The sequence below is a fragment of the Delphinus delphis genome, chromosome 19 (genome assembly GCF_949987515.2).
Source record: "Delphinus delphis chromosome 19, mDelDel1.2, whole genome shotgun sequence".
In the NCBI taxonomy this organism is placed as follows: domain Eukaryota; kingdom Metazoa; phylum Chordata; class Mammalia; order Artiodactyla; family Delphinidae; genus Delphinus; species Delphinus delphis.
In genome coordinates this window covers 5,724,797-5,742,241 of record NC_082701.1, presented here as the reverse complement: position 1 = coordinate 5,742,241, position 17,445 = coordinate 5,724,797, and the positions used below count along the sequence as shown (strand labels likewise).

The 17,445-nt window shown below is 47.7% G+C and overlaps 1 protein-coding gene across 2 annotated transcripts in view; it reads left to right on the top strand.

The window, feature by feature from the left end:
* Positions 1–17,445, top strand: part of SLC39A11 (solute carrier family 39 member 11) — a 335,209-nt gene that overhangs the window by 31,119 nt on the left and 286,645 nt on the right. For both annotated transcript variants that reach the window (XM_059997205.1, XM_059997204.1), the window contains exon 4: positions 12,117–12,275. In XM_059997205.1, coding sequence (XP_059853188.1) covers positions 12,117–12,275 — 159 coding nt within the window. The remainder of the gene's footprint in view (positions 1–12,116; positions 12,276–17,445) is intronic.

Sequence of the window (17,445 nt, the reverse complement as noted above, 5' to 3'; positions counted from 1 at the left end):
ATCCTGTAGGATTCCCCAGATATGAAGTGTCTAGAATAGGCAAATTCATAGAGACCGAGAGTAGGTTAGAGGTTACCAGTGGCTGGAGGGAGGGCAGACGGGCACTTATTGCTTCACGGGGTTATGGGTTACGGAGTTTCTGTTTGGGCTGGAAAGGGTTTGGAACAAGTGCTGACGGTTGCACACCTTTGTGAATGTAATTAACGCCACTGAATTGTCTAGACTTTAAAATGGCAAATTTTCTGTCGTATATATTTGACCACACAGAGAAGTACATTGGTTAGTAATAAACAATAGCTTACATTGTTAAGACTGTAAAAGGTATTCACGTATTGCCTTTCTTGTGCAATTTTGGTGTTTTCCAGAGTTAGTGATGGTCTCCTTTTTTCCCTTTGCCTAGTTTTTTGGGCCTGTCATTAATCGGCCACCAGTCTCCCACTGAGAAGCGTAAAATCTCTCCTGCACACATTCAAACCTGTAGGGTTTGCATCTGCTCTTTCCCGGAGCTCTCCAGCCCCTCTTTCCGTCTGGGGTCTAGTTCTCCGAGCCTGTTGAACTGTCGCTTTGACATCCTTTTTTTACCACCAACCTGGGGATGCCCTTCATTCCTCTCCCCTGTCATCGACTTTCTTGTTTTACTCCCTCATACCATGGAGCAAACACATCCTTGAGTATCTTCCTGAGAAGGGGCGTCAGGGAGGTAAGTCTATAGCTTCCCCAGAAGCAGAGCCTGACGTGGGGACACCTGCACAAGGAATATAGGGAACATGAGCTCTGGGGGGAGCAGCCCCCAGGGTGGACGGACGCTGGGGAAGAGGCTAGGCTGAGATCGGAGTACGCTGAGCCCTCCCATTCAGCATGTAGACTTTCCCTTTCTCCTCCTGCTCTCAGTGTGGTACCCACCCCTTGGCTGGCGGGGGTCCATGAGTGCCTGGTGCCGTGGTTGCTTGGCCGCATGGATACAGGAAGAATCTTGGGGTGCCATGGCTTCTGATGCAGGCTTTCCACCAGTTCTCTTTATTGGCCCATTTCCAGTGGCTCCAGGGCCTTCCATCCCTGCGCTGTTCTTGGGTTCTGTGGGGTGAACCCCCTTGCTTCCACTGGGCTTAGGTGTCAGCCTTCTTGTGGCGGGGGGGGGGTTGGTCAGTCATTACCTGCTCCCTCTTTTAGCTTCCAAAACCCCATGACTGCCGTCTCCTCTCAGCCCTTTTGTCTTTGTGGTTGAATTCTTCCTCATCCCTTTACTTTCACCCTATTTGGGAGCGAGCAGCTTGTGTTCCATCAGCTGTGTTTAACTAGAAGTTCTACAAGTTACGTTTTGTGACATTCAGAAATGCACTAGGATTGACACATTAGCACAGCAAATACTGCTAGTTAAACATAGTCGACATTGAACATTATACTTAGAGGGGAACTACTCTCTGATTAGATGTACTGAGTAGGTGATATTCTGAGCATTATTGTTTTTATTTATTTATTTTTTCAGAGGAATGGACCATTTATTACTCTCAGCAAAATCGGCAGATGAAGCAGTTCCCCCCAACTGCTAAAGGGCCATAGGATGAGAGTCAGTAGTTTACCTGTGCATGCAGGGGTTGCACTACAGGAGACGAAACGCAAAACTGGCAGATCAGTTTTACATGGGACCTGCTAGTACAGCTGCCTGTCCCTTCCTCCAGAGGGAGATCTTATTCATTAAGGAATTCTCTTCCAAGGGAGCGGGTAAGGAGTTTGTAGGTTATTATGCTGGAGTGCAAGCAAATGTGTTAGGAGAGAAGTTTTCATCTCCAAATCTTTCTAGGATATATTATCTCTAGCTCACAAAGCATGTTTGCTTATCAAACATGTTCTTAGCTTAGAAGGCCTGGTCTGCATGGTCATGGAGAAATCCCTGGAACATCATCTCCCAATACTACTATGATTTGGGGGTCATTTTGTCTAAATTTTTTTTTTACCTACTTAAAATCAAAATACTTACATTAATTCTCACTTAAAATATTTTTTTTTCAAAAAAGCAAAACTCTGTGACACGCCCTAAAGATATTTCTTTTTGTTGCTGTTGTTGGATATTGCTTTTATTTTTTAATTTTTTTGAATTTTATTTTATTTATTTATTTTATACAGCAGGTTCTTATTAGTTATCTATTTTTTTTTTTTTTTTTTTTGCGGTACGCGGGCCTCTCACTGCTGTGGCCTCTCCCGTCGCGGAGCACAGGCTCCGGATGCGCAGGCTCGGCGGCCATGGCTCACGGGCCCAGCCGCTCCGCGGCATGTGGGATCCTCCCGGACTGGGGCACGAACCCGTGTCCCCTGCATCGGCAGGCGGACTCTCAACCACTGCACCACCAGGGAAGCCCTAGTTATCTATTTTATACACATCAGTGTATATATGTCAATCCCAATCTCCCAACTTATCCCACCCCCCACCCCCCTGCCCCTTGGTGTCCATACGTTTATTCTCTACATCTGTGTCTCTATTTCTGCCTTGCAAACCGGTTCATCTGTACCATTTTTCTAGGTTCCACATATATGCGTTAATATATGATATTCGTTTTTCTGACTTACTTTACTCTGTATGACAGTCTGTAGGTCCATCTACGTCTCTACAAATGACCCAATTTCATTCCTTTTTATGGCTGAGTAATATTCCATTGTATATATGTGCCAAATCTTCTTTATCCATTTGTCTGTTGATGGGCATTTAGGTTGCTTCCATGACCTGGATATTGTAAATAGTGCTGCAATGATCATTGGGGTGCATGTGTCTTTTTGAATTATGGTTTTCTCTGGGTATATGCCCAGGAGTGGAATTGCTGGGTCATATGGTAATTCCATTTTTAGTTTTTTAAGGAACCTCCATGCTGTTCTCCATAATGGCTGTATCAATTTACCTTCCCACCAACAGTGCAAGAGGGTTCCCTTTTCTCCACACCCTCTCCAGCATTTGTTGTTTGTAGATTTTCTGATGATGGCCATTCTGACCAGTGTGAGGTGATACTCATTGTAGTTTTGATTTGCATTTCTCTAATAATGAGTGATGTTGAGCAGCTTTTCATGTGCTTCTTGGCCATCTGTATGTCTTCTTTGGAGAAAAGTCTATTTAGGTCTTCCGCCTGTTTTTTGATTGTGTTTGTTTCTTTAATATTGAGCTGCAGGAGCTGTTTATATATTTTGGAGATTAATCCTTTGTCCATTGATCGTTTGCAAATATTTTCTCGCATTCTGAGGGTTGTCTTTTCGTCTTGTTTATGGTTTCCTTCGCTGGGCAAAAGCTTTGCAGTTTCATTAGGTCCCATTGTTTATTTTTGTTTTTATCTCCACTACTCTAGGAGGAGGGTCAGAAAGGATCTTGCTGTGATGTTTTTAAAGGATTTGAAACATGTACACAGCTTCACGATTAAGGGCATGGCCTGGGTTTCGAATCCCAGCTCTGTCACTTCCAGCTGGGTGCCCTTGGGAGAGTGACTCACCTTCCCTAAACCACAGAGAGGAGGCTGTAGGTCTCAAGGAAGTGAAGCATGTAAGGCACGCTGTCCCCTCTGACTACCGGGAATAGCGTGGCCCCAGGTCAAGAGCTTCGCTGACCCCAGAAAGCAAACTCTGGGCTCTCTTGGCTTCAAGTCTTTGCGTGCACGGTTCACGCTTCTCAGCTGGAATGATCCCCCTCAATCTTCTCTAAGGCCTCAGTAACTTTTTATTTTAATAAATTTATTTATTTATTTATTTCTGGCTGCATTGGGTCTTCATTGCTGTGCGCGGGCTTTCTCTAGTTGCAATGAGCGGGGGCTACTCTTCCTTGTGGTGCGTGGACTTCTCATTGAAGTGGCTTCTCTTGTTGCGGAGCATGGGCTCTAGGTGCGTGGGCTTCAGTAGTTGTGGCACATGGGCTCAGTAGTTGTGGCTCGTGGGCTCTAGAGCACAGGCTCAGTAGTTGTGGCGCACGGGCTTAGTTGCTCCACGGCATGTGGGATCTTCCCGGACCAGGGCTCGAACCTGTGTCCCCTGCATTGGCAGGCAGCTTCTTAACCACTGCACCACCAGGGAAGTCCCTCAGTATCTATTACTACTGATTTTTAATAAACTCTTTGATTTTGCAAGTATTTTAGATTTTCAGAAAAGTTGCACAAATAGTACGGGGAGTCTTCGTATACCCTTTATCCAGCTTCCCCTAATGTGAGCATTTTACGTGACTACAGTACATTTTGTCAAAGCTAAGAAATTAACATTGGTACATTACTACTACGTGATCCCAAGACTTTACTTGGATTTCACCAGTCTTCCCACTAATGCTCTTCTTCTGCTCCCAGGATCCAATCCAGGATACATGTTGCGTTAGAGTGTTCTTATTTTAAGGTGCTGTCTGCAAGAGGGGAAGGTTTGCCTTCAGTTCAGAGCCCTAGGCTCACGTTATAATTAACTTTGGCTTTGTTTTGAAACCCCAGCTTTAGCCCAGGGGCTAGGAGGGAATCATAGTTTTAGCTACATAATTACTTGTTTCCCTACCCTTAAGGCAATTAGGGGCTATTAATGGGTTTAGGTTTGTAAGGTCTGATGTATCTCGCAGAGGGCCATGTTTAACAAGATCGTTACCGCTGTTTACTGGTCGCCAAATATTTCCTTAGTGCTGGGTTTTCTTGGACTAGCTCCTATCGCAATAGTGGAGAATGTCCATGGGATTGATGACATTTGGTTATTGCTAAGGCTGATTCATCCCGGCCTGTGGTTCCGGGATGCTTCGCCTGATGATAAGGAAGACAGCAGCTTAAATCTTGTCTTTATTCTGCAGCTCTTAGGATTTCTTAGAAGTCTCTGGGTCAGCATAGGGCCAAAGGATGGCACTAAGTTGATCCGGGGTGGTGTAGTCAGCTTTGGATGTCATGAGCTTGCTTTGCGGCTCTGGGGAAGCCACTGAATCCCCTTGGGTCTCAGTTTTTCCATCTGTTAAATGAAGCCTTTGGTCTAGGTAGAGCCTCCTAAAATCCCTTTCAACTCTGTAAGAGTGTGATTATGTCAGTAGACTATTCAGTGGAGTGTCCGTGAAGCTCTGGAAGTTCTATCAACTTCTTTCCACGCCTGAGAAAAACTCCGTTATTTTAAACAATCACTCATCCCGTGTTTGTCAGAGGAGTGGAGGCATTTGAGTATGAGCCTATACAGTACTTGATTTGGAAGGTGAAATCACTTCAAAATTAGGTAATAGACTAAAAAGTGAGTGTTGAATCACTTCCTGATTACGCCTTCTTCCAATTTCTCCGCCCCCATCGCTCCCTTTCCTTAGCAAGGATTAACAGAGCACTCATCTGGGCCACAAAGAGTGAACAGCTGCTCCGTCCAGGACCACTCAGATGGGTGGGACCAGCATGCAGAGCTGCTCGTAGCACAGCCCTGATCCTAGAAGAGGGGGAGAGGGTGAGACGGGGAGGAGGGTGCGAGCCTGCTGGGTGAAGGCACGCTCGGGGGGAGGGAAGAGTCCAGCACAGCACAGCTTCAACACGTACTTCCTGCCAGGAATTGGATTGCTGCGGTATACGCGTTGCCCCATATAATTCTTAAAACAACCTTGTTAAATGGTTTGTTGCCCCCATGTTTAGTTTTCTCGAAACTGAGCTGCAGAGAGCTTAGGTTATTTGTCTAGGGCTCCCCAACTAGTAAGTGGCAGAGCCAGGATCCAAACTCGGACCTGATTCTAAATCCTGCACGTTCCCATCCATGATATACGTGGACTCAGGCGAAGGGTGTAGGATGCTTGGAAGAAAGGGCATGAGAGATGGGTCTTGATGTTTTGGCATTTTCACAGGTGGGAGTGCCTGGGCCAAGGCAGGGGGGGCTGGAGGGTTCGGCACACAGCCGGGGATGGGGGCAGTGGTACAAGATAGGGTGCTTTTTTTTTTTTTGCGTTACGCGGGCCTCTCACTGTTGTGGCCTCTCCCATTGCGGAGCACAGGCTCTGGACGCGCAGGCTCAGCGGCCATGGCTTACGGGCCCAGCCGCTGCGCGGCATGTGGGATCTTCCTGGACCGGGGCACGAACCCGCGTCCCCTGCATCGGCAGGTGGACCCTCAACCACTGCGCCACCAGGGAAGCCCCAGGATAGGGTTCTAATGAGTGGGTAGGCCAAGCTCAACTTTTAAAAATTACGTTAAAATTCACATAGCATTAACCATTTTACAGTGTGAGATCCAGCGACAGTTAGTACATTCACAGTGTTGTGCGACCATCACTTCTACCCAGTTCCAAATATATATATATATTGGCTACACCGCGTGGCATGTGGGATGTTAGTTCCCCAACCAGGTATCAGACCCATGCCCCTGCGGAGGAAGCGCGGAGTTTAACCCACGAACCACCAGGGAAGCCCCACTTCCAAATATTTTCCTTCCCTCCACAGGAGACCTTGGATCCATTAGGAACTGCTCCCACCAGCCCCTGTCAATCACTAATCTGTTTTCTGTCTGTGGACATTTCATAGCAGTAGAATCCTATGTGACCTTTTGTGTCTGGCTTTTTCCACTTAGCATGTTTCCAAGGTTCATCCGTGTTGTAGCATGTCTCAGTCCTTCACGTCTTCATGGCTGAAAAATATTCCATCAGATGGAATATTCTGTCTCTCCATTCATCTGTTGATGGACATCTGGGCTGTTTCCATCTTGTGGCAATTAGGAACAGGTCCAAGATCAATTCTTTTGATTAACTCAAGCCGTTCATTCATTCGCTTGCCCATCCGTAGAGATGGACATTGAAGGCGTGACAGTGGCTGAGATGCCATGGGAAGCACATGAAAAAGAAGAGAGCCGAGGTGGGGTTCAGCCTTGGGCCTGGGGAGAATCGAGGAGCACACACGGCTTCTCAAACACCAGCTGGCCTGAGACCGTCTCTGTCCAACCTTCAGATTTCTGAGCCCTGCGGTAGACCAACCAAAGCGGCCAGTGACCGAAGTTAGACATTCAGTCCATGTTTTGTTTATTTCCTCCTTAGCTCTTCTTTTTTTTTTTTTTTTTTTTTTTTGCGGTACGCAGGCCTCTCACTGTTGTGGCCTCTCCCGTTGTGGAGCACAGGCTCCGGACGCGCAGGCTCAGCAGCCATGGCTCACGGGCCCAGCCGCTCCGTGGCATGTGGGATCTTCCCGGACCGGGGCACGAACCCGTGTCCCCTGCATCGGCAGGCGGACTCTCAACCACTGCGCCACCTCCTGAGAATGGACTATCCTGTATATTTCAAGCTATGGGCAACATTCTTAACTTGTAGCAAATGCAATAGAATATATTTTTCTTTTTCTTTTTTTTAGATCCCGTATATATGTGTTAGCATATGGTATTTGTTTTTCCTTTTCTGACTTCACTCCGTATGACAAGACTCTAGGTCCATCCACCTCACTACGAATAACTCAAGTTCATTTGCTTTTATGGCTGAGTAATATTCCACTGTATATATGTGCCACATCTTTATCCATTCAGCAGGAATAAAGCGATAGACATAGAGAATGGACTTGAGGACATGGGGTGGGAGGGCGAAGCCGGGGCGGAATGAGAGTAGCATCGACATACATACACTACCAATGTAAAGTAGTTGGCTGGTGGGAAGCAGCCGCATAGCACAGGGAGATCGGCTCGGTGCTTTGTGACCACCTAGAGGGGTGGGATAGGGAGGGTGGGAGGGAGACGCAAGAGGGAGGGGATATGGGGACACGTGTATGCATATGGCTGATTCGCTTTGTTGTGCAACAGAAACTAACACAGTACTGTGAAGCAATTATACTCCAATGAAGATCTATTAAAAAAAAAAGCAGAAGAATACAAAGGTTAAAGAAAAGGAAACAGATCCAATCTAGAGTCAGATTTGTTCTTCCCTGTCACACTGCCAGCCCAGTTTGCCTTTATAAGCAGGGCTGCAGCTGCAGGAGGACTTTTGGTATCTGCCGTCTGGAGTCATAAAGGGACTGGTTGGCAGTGACTTGTGTTTTGAGTTCATTCCGTGAAGTCTTGGGCCCAGTGATTACCACCTCCTCTTTGCTAGACTATCCCCTCCAGGCCCTGCTTCTTAGGGGTAATTGAAGGTTAATCAGATATACTACTTCCTGCTTCTGTATCAGCTAGTTAATATGTCACTACATCCAGATTTTAAAAAATGCCCAACATGTAAAGGAGCTTCGTGAGTGTTGACAGTTTCAGGGAAGTCACCTATGTTGGGGGATTATTAAAAAAAAAAAAAAAAAAAGGTTTATCATACAATCCAGCAGTCACACTCCTTGGTATTTACCCAGATGAACTGAAGAGTTATGTCCACACAAAAATCTGCACACAATATTTATAGCAGTTTTATTCATAATTGCCAAAACTTGGAGGCAACCAAGATGTCCTGTAGTAGGTGAATAGATAAATAAACCATGGTCCATCCAGACTATTATTCAGACCTAAAAAGAACAGTAAAGCCACAAAAAGACTTGGAAGAATCTTAAATGTATATGACTAAGTGGAAGAAGCCAGTCTGAAAAGGCTGCAATACTGTATAATTTCAACTATAAGGCATTTTGGAAAAGGCAAAACTATGGAGACCCTAAAAAGATTAGTGGTTGCCAGGGGTTGCAGGGGAGCAGAAAGAGATGAAAAGGTTGGAACACAGAGGATTTTTAGGGCAGTGAAACTACTAGTTGTGATACCAGAATAGTAGATACATGTCATTATGTATTTGTACAAACTCATAGAATGTACAACACTAAGAGTGATCTCTAATGTAAACTGTGGGCTTTGGATGATAATGAGGTGTCAGTGTAAGTTCATTGATTGTAACAAACGTACCACTGGTGTAGGATGTCAGTAGTGAAGAGGTTGTGCATATGTGGTACAGGGAGCATATGGGTATTCCCTGTATTTCCTGCTCAGTTTTGCTGTGAACCTAAAACTGCTCTAAAAAAGAAAAAAAAAAGTAACGTATGCCTTTATGTGCTGTGTTGCTGCTGTAACGAAGTACCACAGGTGTAGTGGCTTAAAACGACTCAAATGTATCATCTGACAGTACTGGAGATTAGAAGTCCAAACTGGTTTTAACTGGGATAAAATCAAGCTGGCCACAGGGCTGTGTCCCTGCTGGAGGCTCTTGGGAAGACTCTGTTTCTTTGCCTTCTTCGGCTTCTAGAGCTCACCACCCTTCTTTGGTTCATAACCTTTCCTCCGTCTTCAAGTCAGCGGCAAAGCATCTTCCAGCTTCTCCTTTCTGACTGCGACCTCTGCTTTTATCATCGCATCTTCTCTCTGATGCTGACCCGTCTCCCTTTCTCATAAGATTCCTTGTGATGACACTGGCCCCACCCAGATCCAGGATCATCTCATCTCAAAATCCTTAGCCACAGCTGCAGAGTCCCTCTTGCCATGTAAGGTGACGTATCCACAGGTTTTAGGGATTACGATGTGGTCCTCTTTGGGGAAAAAGTCATTATTTTGTCTGCCACATATGCCCTTTATTTAATTAATTTATTAATTTTAATATATTGATTTTATTTATTTATTTTTGGCTGCGTTGGGTCTTCATTGCTGCGTGAGGGCTTTCTCTGGTTGCGGCGAGTGGGGGCTGCCCTTTGTTGCGGTGCGTGGGTTTCTAATTGCGGTGGCTTCTCTTGTGGTGGAGCACGGGCTCTAGAGCACAAGCTCAGTACTTGTGGCGCACGGGCTTAGTTGTTCCGCTGCATGTGGGATCTTCCCAGACCAGGGCTCGAACCCGTGTCCCCTGCATTGGCAGGCGATTCTCAGCCACTGTACCAACAGGGAAGTCCCCACATATGCCCTTTAAATAAACTTTTTGGGGGGCCCTATTGTCATTTCAGACAGGCAGCCCAACCTCTTTTCTCTCTCTCTCTCTTTTTCTTTTTTGGCCGTGCCATGTAGCTTGCGGGATCTTAGTTCCGTGACCAGGGATCGAACCTGCGCCCTCGGCAGTCAAAGCGTGGAGTCGTAACCACTGGACTGCCAGGGAAGTGCCCAGGCAACCCAATCTCATTTCAAGATCGATCCTTGGTCATGTTCCAGTTTATGTGGGAGACAGGGAGCCTGGTGAGGAAAAGAAATGAAAGAAATTCAGTTGGGTTCTGGATTTGACTGGAAGGATAAAGGATCACTGATTCTCAAGGAGGGGACCCACCTGAATCGTCTGGGATGCCTTTCCATTTCAAGCATCCCAGATTCTGGCAAACCCTCCCTTGAGCGGCACATCCCTTCTACCTCACCTTGCATCTTGTCCATGAGAATATTGTATATTGCTCACGTGCAGGGGACAGAAAAAGGATTGGTACCCAGTGATGCATAGGGATGGAAAGGAGCTTTGACAGAAGAGCTTGGACTTGGTGTTGAGAAGGCGATGGGGATCCAAGGCTGGGGAAGTACCCCAAGTGACATTGACAAGGATGGGATGTGGTGAGGGACTGGAAGATGAGGTGAGTGGCCTTACTGGTGATATGGTCTAAATGGGAGGCCCTGAAACATGCAGGGGTAGAGGTTGCTGGACATGCCTGTGCCTCTGTGCTGGTCATCCGTGGTGGGAGCTTACCGTGAATGGCAATTACAGACTGTTGTTGAATTCTAAAACAAGTGAGACAAAGTCCAGTAAAGGGATGGGTCAGCCCCTGGCATAGAGAAGGCTCCCACAGGCTTCCTTTGGTGGTCCCATGGAACTGAACTGATGAGCCGTTTTCATTGTTTCTGGGAGTCTCTGAGGCAGGTGCAATTTTCTACAGGTGGCGCTAAGACTTTTGCTGGGAGAGTCCAGTGCCAAACCGGTGACTGTGTGTAGATGATGCGTCAAAGAAGAGAAATCATTTCTTTTTGCACGGCTTTGTTTTTTAGCGTTGCATTCGCAATACCTGGTTGCATCACTCTGTTATTTCGGAGACGGATGATGCAGATTTATTTTAAAGGCAAGGCGTAGTTAATTTTAGAAACCCATTCAGCATTTTATACGTTAGTGCTGACTGTCATATGGTTACAATGGGTAGTGGGTGTGCTCTAGCCAAGATGTCATGGTGTCTGTAAGAGTAAACAACTGTGGATGAGTGTTGAATTCACTAAATGTCGGAGAACCTTTGATCAAATTGACCTCCCCGAGGTTTGAGTCCAGCTTCAGTTCTCCCTTTTCCCTTTTGTTTTTCCCCCTCATTGAGGTGATGATGGTCCCACTTTGCTCAGTTCCCTGGATCTGCCACTTCCTGGCTCTGTGACCTTGAGCAAATGATCTTATTACTTTGAGATTCAATTTCTTTATCTACAAATAGCAATAGAAAACAACTTCTTCCTCCCAAAGCTGTTGGGATGGATAAAATAAGATATCAGATGTGAAGCTTTGGTCCCTGGAAATAGTAGGTGATCAGTAAATATAAGTTCCCTTTCCTTTTTAGAGATGAGAAAATTGATGAGACAGAGTTGACGTAGTCTCACTGGTTGTCTTCAGATATTTCAAGGGCTGTCACATATCACAGGGGACAGACACCTTCCTTTAGTGCTCTGGAGAGCAGATGTGGTGCGAAGAGGTAAAAACCGAAGGGAGACAGATTTCAGCTCTGCTTAAGGAAGAACTTTGTAGGAATTAGAGCTGTCTCACATCCAAGGCAGTGGAGCTCACGAAGTAGTGAGCAGTCTGGTCCTGGTAGTATTCAGTTAGCACAGAATTTCTCAACAGTGCCGCTCACCTTTGGGACCAGATAATTCTTTGCTGTCAGCGGCTATGATGTGCGTTGTGAGACATTTACCAGCTTCTCTGGCCTCTGCTCATTAGATGCTACTAGTAACCTCCCCCTCACCTCCAGCCCTACTTGTGACAACCAAAAATGTCTCCAGACATTGCCAGATGTCTCCGGCAATGGTTGAGAACCACTGAATTAGAGGATAGATGACAGCAAACTAGACTCCCTCTTCCCAAGGTCAACTCCATCCTACCCCAAGTTGAGTTCTTAACAACATTAGAATTCTCATGGTGGCTTTGTGCTTTGGGATAGTACCTACCACCAAGGATTAAAGGCCTAACCCAGGTGACACTGGGGGGTTCAGTTTGGGCCATAGAGAGTGAGAGAAGTCCCCACTTGGAAGGCCTTCAGGGGATGGTTTAATGGTTTGCTGCTTATCGTGGTTTTGCAGGTCATGCTGGCCGCTTCCTATTGGTCGCTCCTGGCCCCAGCGGTGGAGATGGCTACGTCCTCTGGTGGCTTTGGTGCCTTGGCCTTTTTCCCTGTGGCTGTCGGCTTCACCCTCGGAGCTGCGTTTGTCTACCTGGCTGACCTCCTCATGCCTCACCGGGTGAGTACCACTCTGCTTTGGGCTCTTGTGTCAGGATGTGTCTAGCTCTGTGCCATAGATTTACTCCTGTTCAAACCTGACATGCCAACTCGTGTCTATGTGAAGTAGCCAGCGATATCAAAATAGATGTTTCACACCATTTAGGTCTTTTACCTGGGGGAACGGAATTGTGACTTAATGCCTAAAAGAAAATAAGCTCTTGGTAGTCTGACTCATCATCTCCTTAGTTACATTTTGATACATTCAGATTTTAAATATCAGATCTCATTATAAATATAGAGTACAGCTGACGTCGTGTGGTACAGCACTGTCTATATGAGTGGACCTAGACACTGGGGAAGGGAGTGCCCGTGACGGTGGTCCTGACTCTTAGAGAGCTTATGATGTCACCAGGGAGATGACAACACACCCATCTGCAACATAAGACCGTCGACAAAGCATCGTATCCACAAGGGCTTATTCATAGGAGGGCGAGGTGGGGAGACCAGGCAGTAGGGCCTTGGGCGGCGCTCACTTCTGCCATGAACCGGTTATGTGTCCCTTCTCCCCACTTTTCCTTCTTACGACTTGAGAATAACTCCCTTTAGGGGCTGCCGAGTGAAAACTAAAAAAATCGAAAAAGGCGCCAGAATTGGGGTGTGCCGGCGATTTAGCTTTTTTATTTTTTTTGCCCTAAATAGCGCTGGTGGGTTGGGTTTGGGGGATGAGCGTGTACTTGCTTACAGAGAAGCACAAAATGAACGACAGCCTGAAGTCTGGCTGTGGTCACTGAGCAGAGAGAGCTGAGGCCAGGCCACGAGATCATGACCCAGCGCCATCGGCTGAAACCAGGTCGGCTGAAGGGTGGACGTCAGTAGGACCCAGTGCGGGCACAAGTCACCTTAGCAGATGCAGTGTCCCAGCAAGTCCCCGAGGTGGGCACAAGGCCCCTGAGAGACCTGAGCTGGTGCTTGAATCCTCTGTTCACCCAGGGTCGGGGGAGGCACAGGGGGGACCGTGTCGAGGAGCTGAGTTTCTCTGCTGGGTCGCTGTGGGCAGGGTCAGGTCGGGCTCACTGGAGTCGTCTGGGCATGTACCCCAGGAGGTAGGCTCACATCCTTTCCCCGGCCCACCTGCCTTCTTCTCCATTGGAACGTGGCCCAGACACTCGTGAGAAACTGATTACTCATGTTCCAGAATGGCCAGCCTCTGGCCCAAACAGCTGGATGTGATGGTTGGTTGGACAGCTGTGATGTTGTCTCAGAGGTGTGTCATTCTTGTTCATCGAGAGCGTGAACGACCGTGTCAGTTTCTGCCCCCTGGGCCCTTTGCTTCCTTGTTGTCAAGGAACATCTGCTTGCTAATAGCTTTGAGAGGTCCTCAGTATGGACTGCCACATTCTGTCCTCAAGTCCGCCCTGGTTATCTGTAAACTTGCTGCTGGGGTGTATTCTACTTGCCCTGGCAGGAAGATCTGGCAGCCAGGGGCCTTAACTCCTGAACAGCAGACAGGGGGCTGGCTCAGCTGCTGTGCACAGCCCCTGCTGGTCTCATTCTGCCCTTCCCACCTGGGCCCACGTGGGCTTCTAAGGCAGTGTCTTGCAGAGGGCTCTTTGCAATCATGAAGGGTCACCGTTCCCTGATACTGGGGCCAGGGAGTGGGGCCAGGTGTATTTGACCAGCTGCCCGAAGGTAGCAGCCTTCTCTGGGCAGTGTAAATAGTCATTCGGCCAGTTTGTTCTGTGCAGCAGTCCTTTTTTTTTTTTTTTTAACCTTTTGCTTCCTGTTTGTTCTACTATATGCTTTGAATATAGAGGAGATCCCAGGCGAAAGTCTTGGGTAGAATGCACAGAGAATTAGGCCTGGCTGGGGAGCGGTGGGTGAAGTTAATGGGTTTTGATCTTGAGTCCGTGTGGCTGACTGAGCAGCCAAGGGGCACGCAGTCCTGTCGGGGAGAAAGCGGGGGCTGGAATTTGCTTTCAGAATGCTTGCTACGACTGGAGTTCAGGAACCAGGAGTTCTGTGGGTCAATTCAGACTGAGATCTTTTCAGTTTCCTGTTCACTCCACCTTATGACAGAGCCCCACCGCTCCGCACGTGGCCCAGGGAGAGGACGAAGTGGTGAGAGCAAAGGCTTTGGCTGCACCGGTGGTGGAGGGGCTCGTCCTGCAGAGCAGGCCCCAGGGGAAAGGAGGACCTGCCTGCAGAAAACCCCATGGCCTCCTTCCTGTCCTCTGGGAGGACCGTGCGTGGAGTTTGACGGGGTGAGAGGAAGTGAGTCAGTCTCTGCCTTATTTTACCTGCAGAAGTGAGCCAGTGCAGGAGTCTGCTCAGCACAGACGTGTGGTTTGAGCGATTCTGACATTGACTCGTGACCGTCCAAGCACAGGTGCCACCGCCTGCCCACGTCGGAGATGTCCACCCTGGTTATACTTACACGTTCAGGGTGGCAAGACTCTGGGTGGGTGGGAAGGAAATGGTTAACAACTGGCCCTGTTCTCCAACTCCATTTCCGTCATTCAGCCTTTCCGATGTATTCGTGCCCCTTTTGGAGCCGGAGCGCCATATTGCTCATGAAAAGGGCTTTACTCATAACAGCCTGTCAGGTTGAGCCCACTGTAGCTGTGTTAACTTCGGATGCATCAAATCGCTCCCTGAAAGGGTATTTATTTTCATGTATTTATCTGGGGATGGAGTAGAAAAGGCTCACGCGGTAACTGTTAATGGGAAATGAGCTGACAGGGTTTTACAGAGGCTTTGCCAAATGATATCTTAATGAGAGGGCGAGAGAGGCGGGGTAGGCGAGGAAGGTGCAGTCCGCCAGGGCCGGGAAGAGGCCTGACAGGAGGACGCTGATGGCGAATGCGGCTCGGGCCAGCCTGAGCCCAGCACTCCCCGTGGATGGTTCTAGGGAGAAGGGGAATGGACCTTGAACAGCTGTTTGGAGATACTGACATTTTTATGACCTTTGCAGTTTGCTTCTATATAAAGTTAAGGATGGCAGTGGGTGGGAAGACTTCACCTTTAGTTTAGAGCTGTGATTTTCTACTGGTGGGTAGAGGGGAGAGGAGGAAGAGGGTGGATGTGTGTCGCCATGGCCCTGTGTCTTTCTTTTTAGTCATATTAGTATTACATCAACACAGCACAAAAATCTCATTATAAAAATTAAACAAACTTTAACGTGTGACACTCCTTTCTTGCTGTAGACTGCGTCCTCTCAAAATTCCAATGCAGTGGTATTTGGAGGTGGGGCCTTTTGAAGGTGACCAGGTCATGAGGGTGGAGCCCTCACGAATGGGATTAGTGCCCTGATAAAGGAGCCTTCAGAGCCCCCTTCCCATTCTGCCACATCGGGACACGTACGCACTGTTTGTGAACCGGGACGTGGGCTCTCTCCAGACACTGAATCTGCTGGCACTTTGACCTTGGACTTCTCAGCCTTCAGAATTGCCAGAAATAAATTTCTGCTGTGTATAAGCCACCCAGTCGATGGTAATTTGTTAACGCAGTCTGACCGGGGTAAGAGGCTCCCCTGTGTCCGTACTCTTCCCAAACCAGTCAACCATTGTCATCAGTTTTGTGGGTATCCTTCTAGATTTTTCTCTTTTCTCTTTCTTTTCTTTTTTCTTTAAGAAAACGAATTATGTTGTGTCCTATAAATATCGAAATATAAACACTGTCCCCTATGCTTGTGCTGTTCAAGTATGCTTTAAGTCAACTCTATAGCTCCGTGAATCCTGACTCATTTATTTAGACTTCCCTTCTCTTTGCTTATGTACGTGCATGCATACATTTCACACAGTTGGAACCGTCTGTGCGTTCTCTTATGTGTTATTTTTAAAATTCGAAACGATTTTTATCTACAGTCATTTTAGTACATATACCGCATCCTGCCATCTTAGTGTAGTTCACCGGACCATTTCCCTGTCACTGAGGAGTTAGATTGCTCTGTGCTTTTGCTTATGAATATATGTCTCTCTGGAAAATGTCATTTTGTTGTGTGTCTCCTGAAAAACAAGTGGTAACGTCTTGGCTGTGTTGTTGACACTTGCTTTTCCAGCTTTGCTTTGCATCTTGGCAACCTTCTCTCTGGGAGATGTGTGTTCCCCGCCCCCTCCCTCCCTCTCTTGGGATTTGACATCCAAAGAGACTGCCCAAGGACTGCAGGGGGAGGGAAGGTAGTGGTGTCTGAGTCTGCCCGAGACCCTCGGGCGGGGCATCGCAGCTGACGGCCCCGCCCAAACGTGCTCAGGGGCAGCAAGCGCTAGGGGTGCGACCTTCTCCTCAGTGCCCCCCTTCTTGTATCTGTGTCCCAATCCTGTTCAGTTTCTCTTGGTTTTCGCTGTGATGGCAAAGAAGATGCCTCCGCTAAAAACTTAAACGAGAAGGATGTGCGCACGCCTTTAATATGCGCCTAACTGTTGCTGGTGTCAATTTCTGGCCACTGGAGTCGCTCTGAGGGACCAGGTATGACAACTGTTTGGAAGTACCAGGTGATTATTTTCCCCCTCAGGGGTGATGCATGTTTTCCTCCTCTTCGTAGATCCTTTCCATCTTTAGCGTTGTGATTCTGATTCTACTACTTTACGAACGAATACCTAACAGAGGAGATTGGGGGTTGGGGGGATGGCAAGAATCGCTTACAGAAGGAGAAATCGCAGTGGCACCCACCTGTAGAGTCCACAGCATAATTCTGATATTATCAGATAAGCCCAGCCAGCTTCACAGTGAACACCGGCTCCCTGCCTCCGTTTTAACATCTCCTTTCTTTTGCTTTGCTGTGGTTTGAGATCTGCACTTCTGTTTGATGCTCTAAGGTGCATCATGGGGTTGATGGACGGTTGACATTTCAGCTGGCCTGGAGAGAGTCTCCGTCCAGCTGAATCACGGGGTTCCTCCAGCGTGGGGACGTGACCGTGTCATCAGAGGAGGCTGGGCGCGGGGGTGGATTGGGCGGCCCCATTGTCTGGGAAGCCAGGTGGAAGAGGGATGCGGTTTTGCAGACAGCCCTTTTGCTTAACTGTATACCCATCTGTCCTCATTTTCTAGGTCTGCCATCACAAACCACCACAGACTGGGTGGCTGAAACAACAGAACTGTATTTCCTCACAGTTCTGGAAGCTAGAAGTCCAAGATCAAGGTGTTGTCAGGTGCCTCCTTGTAACCATGTCCTCACGTGGTCTTTCCTCTCT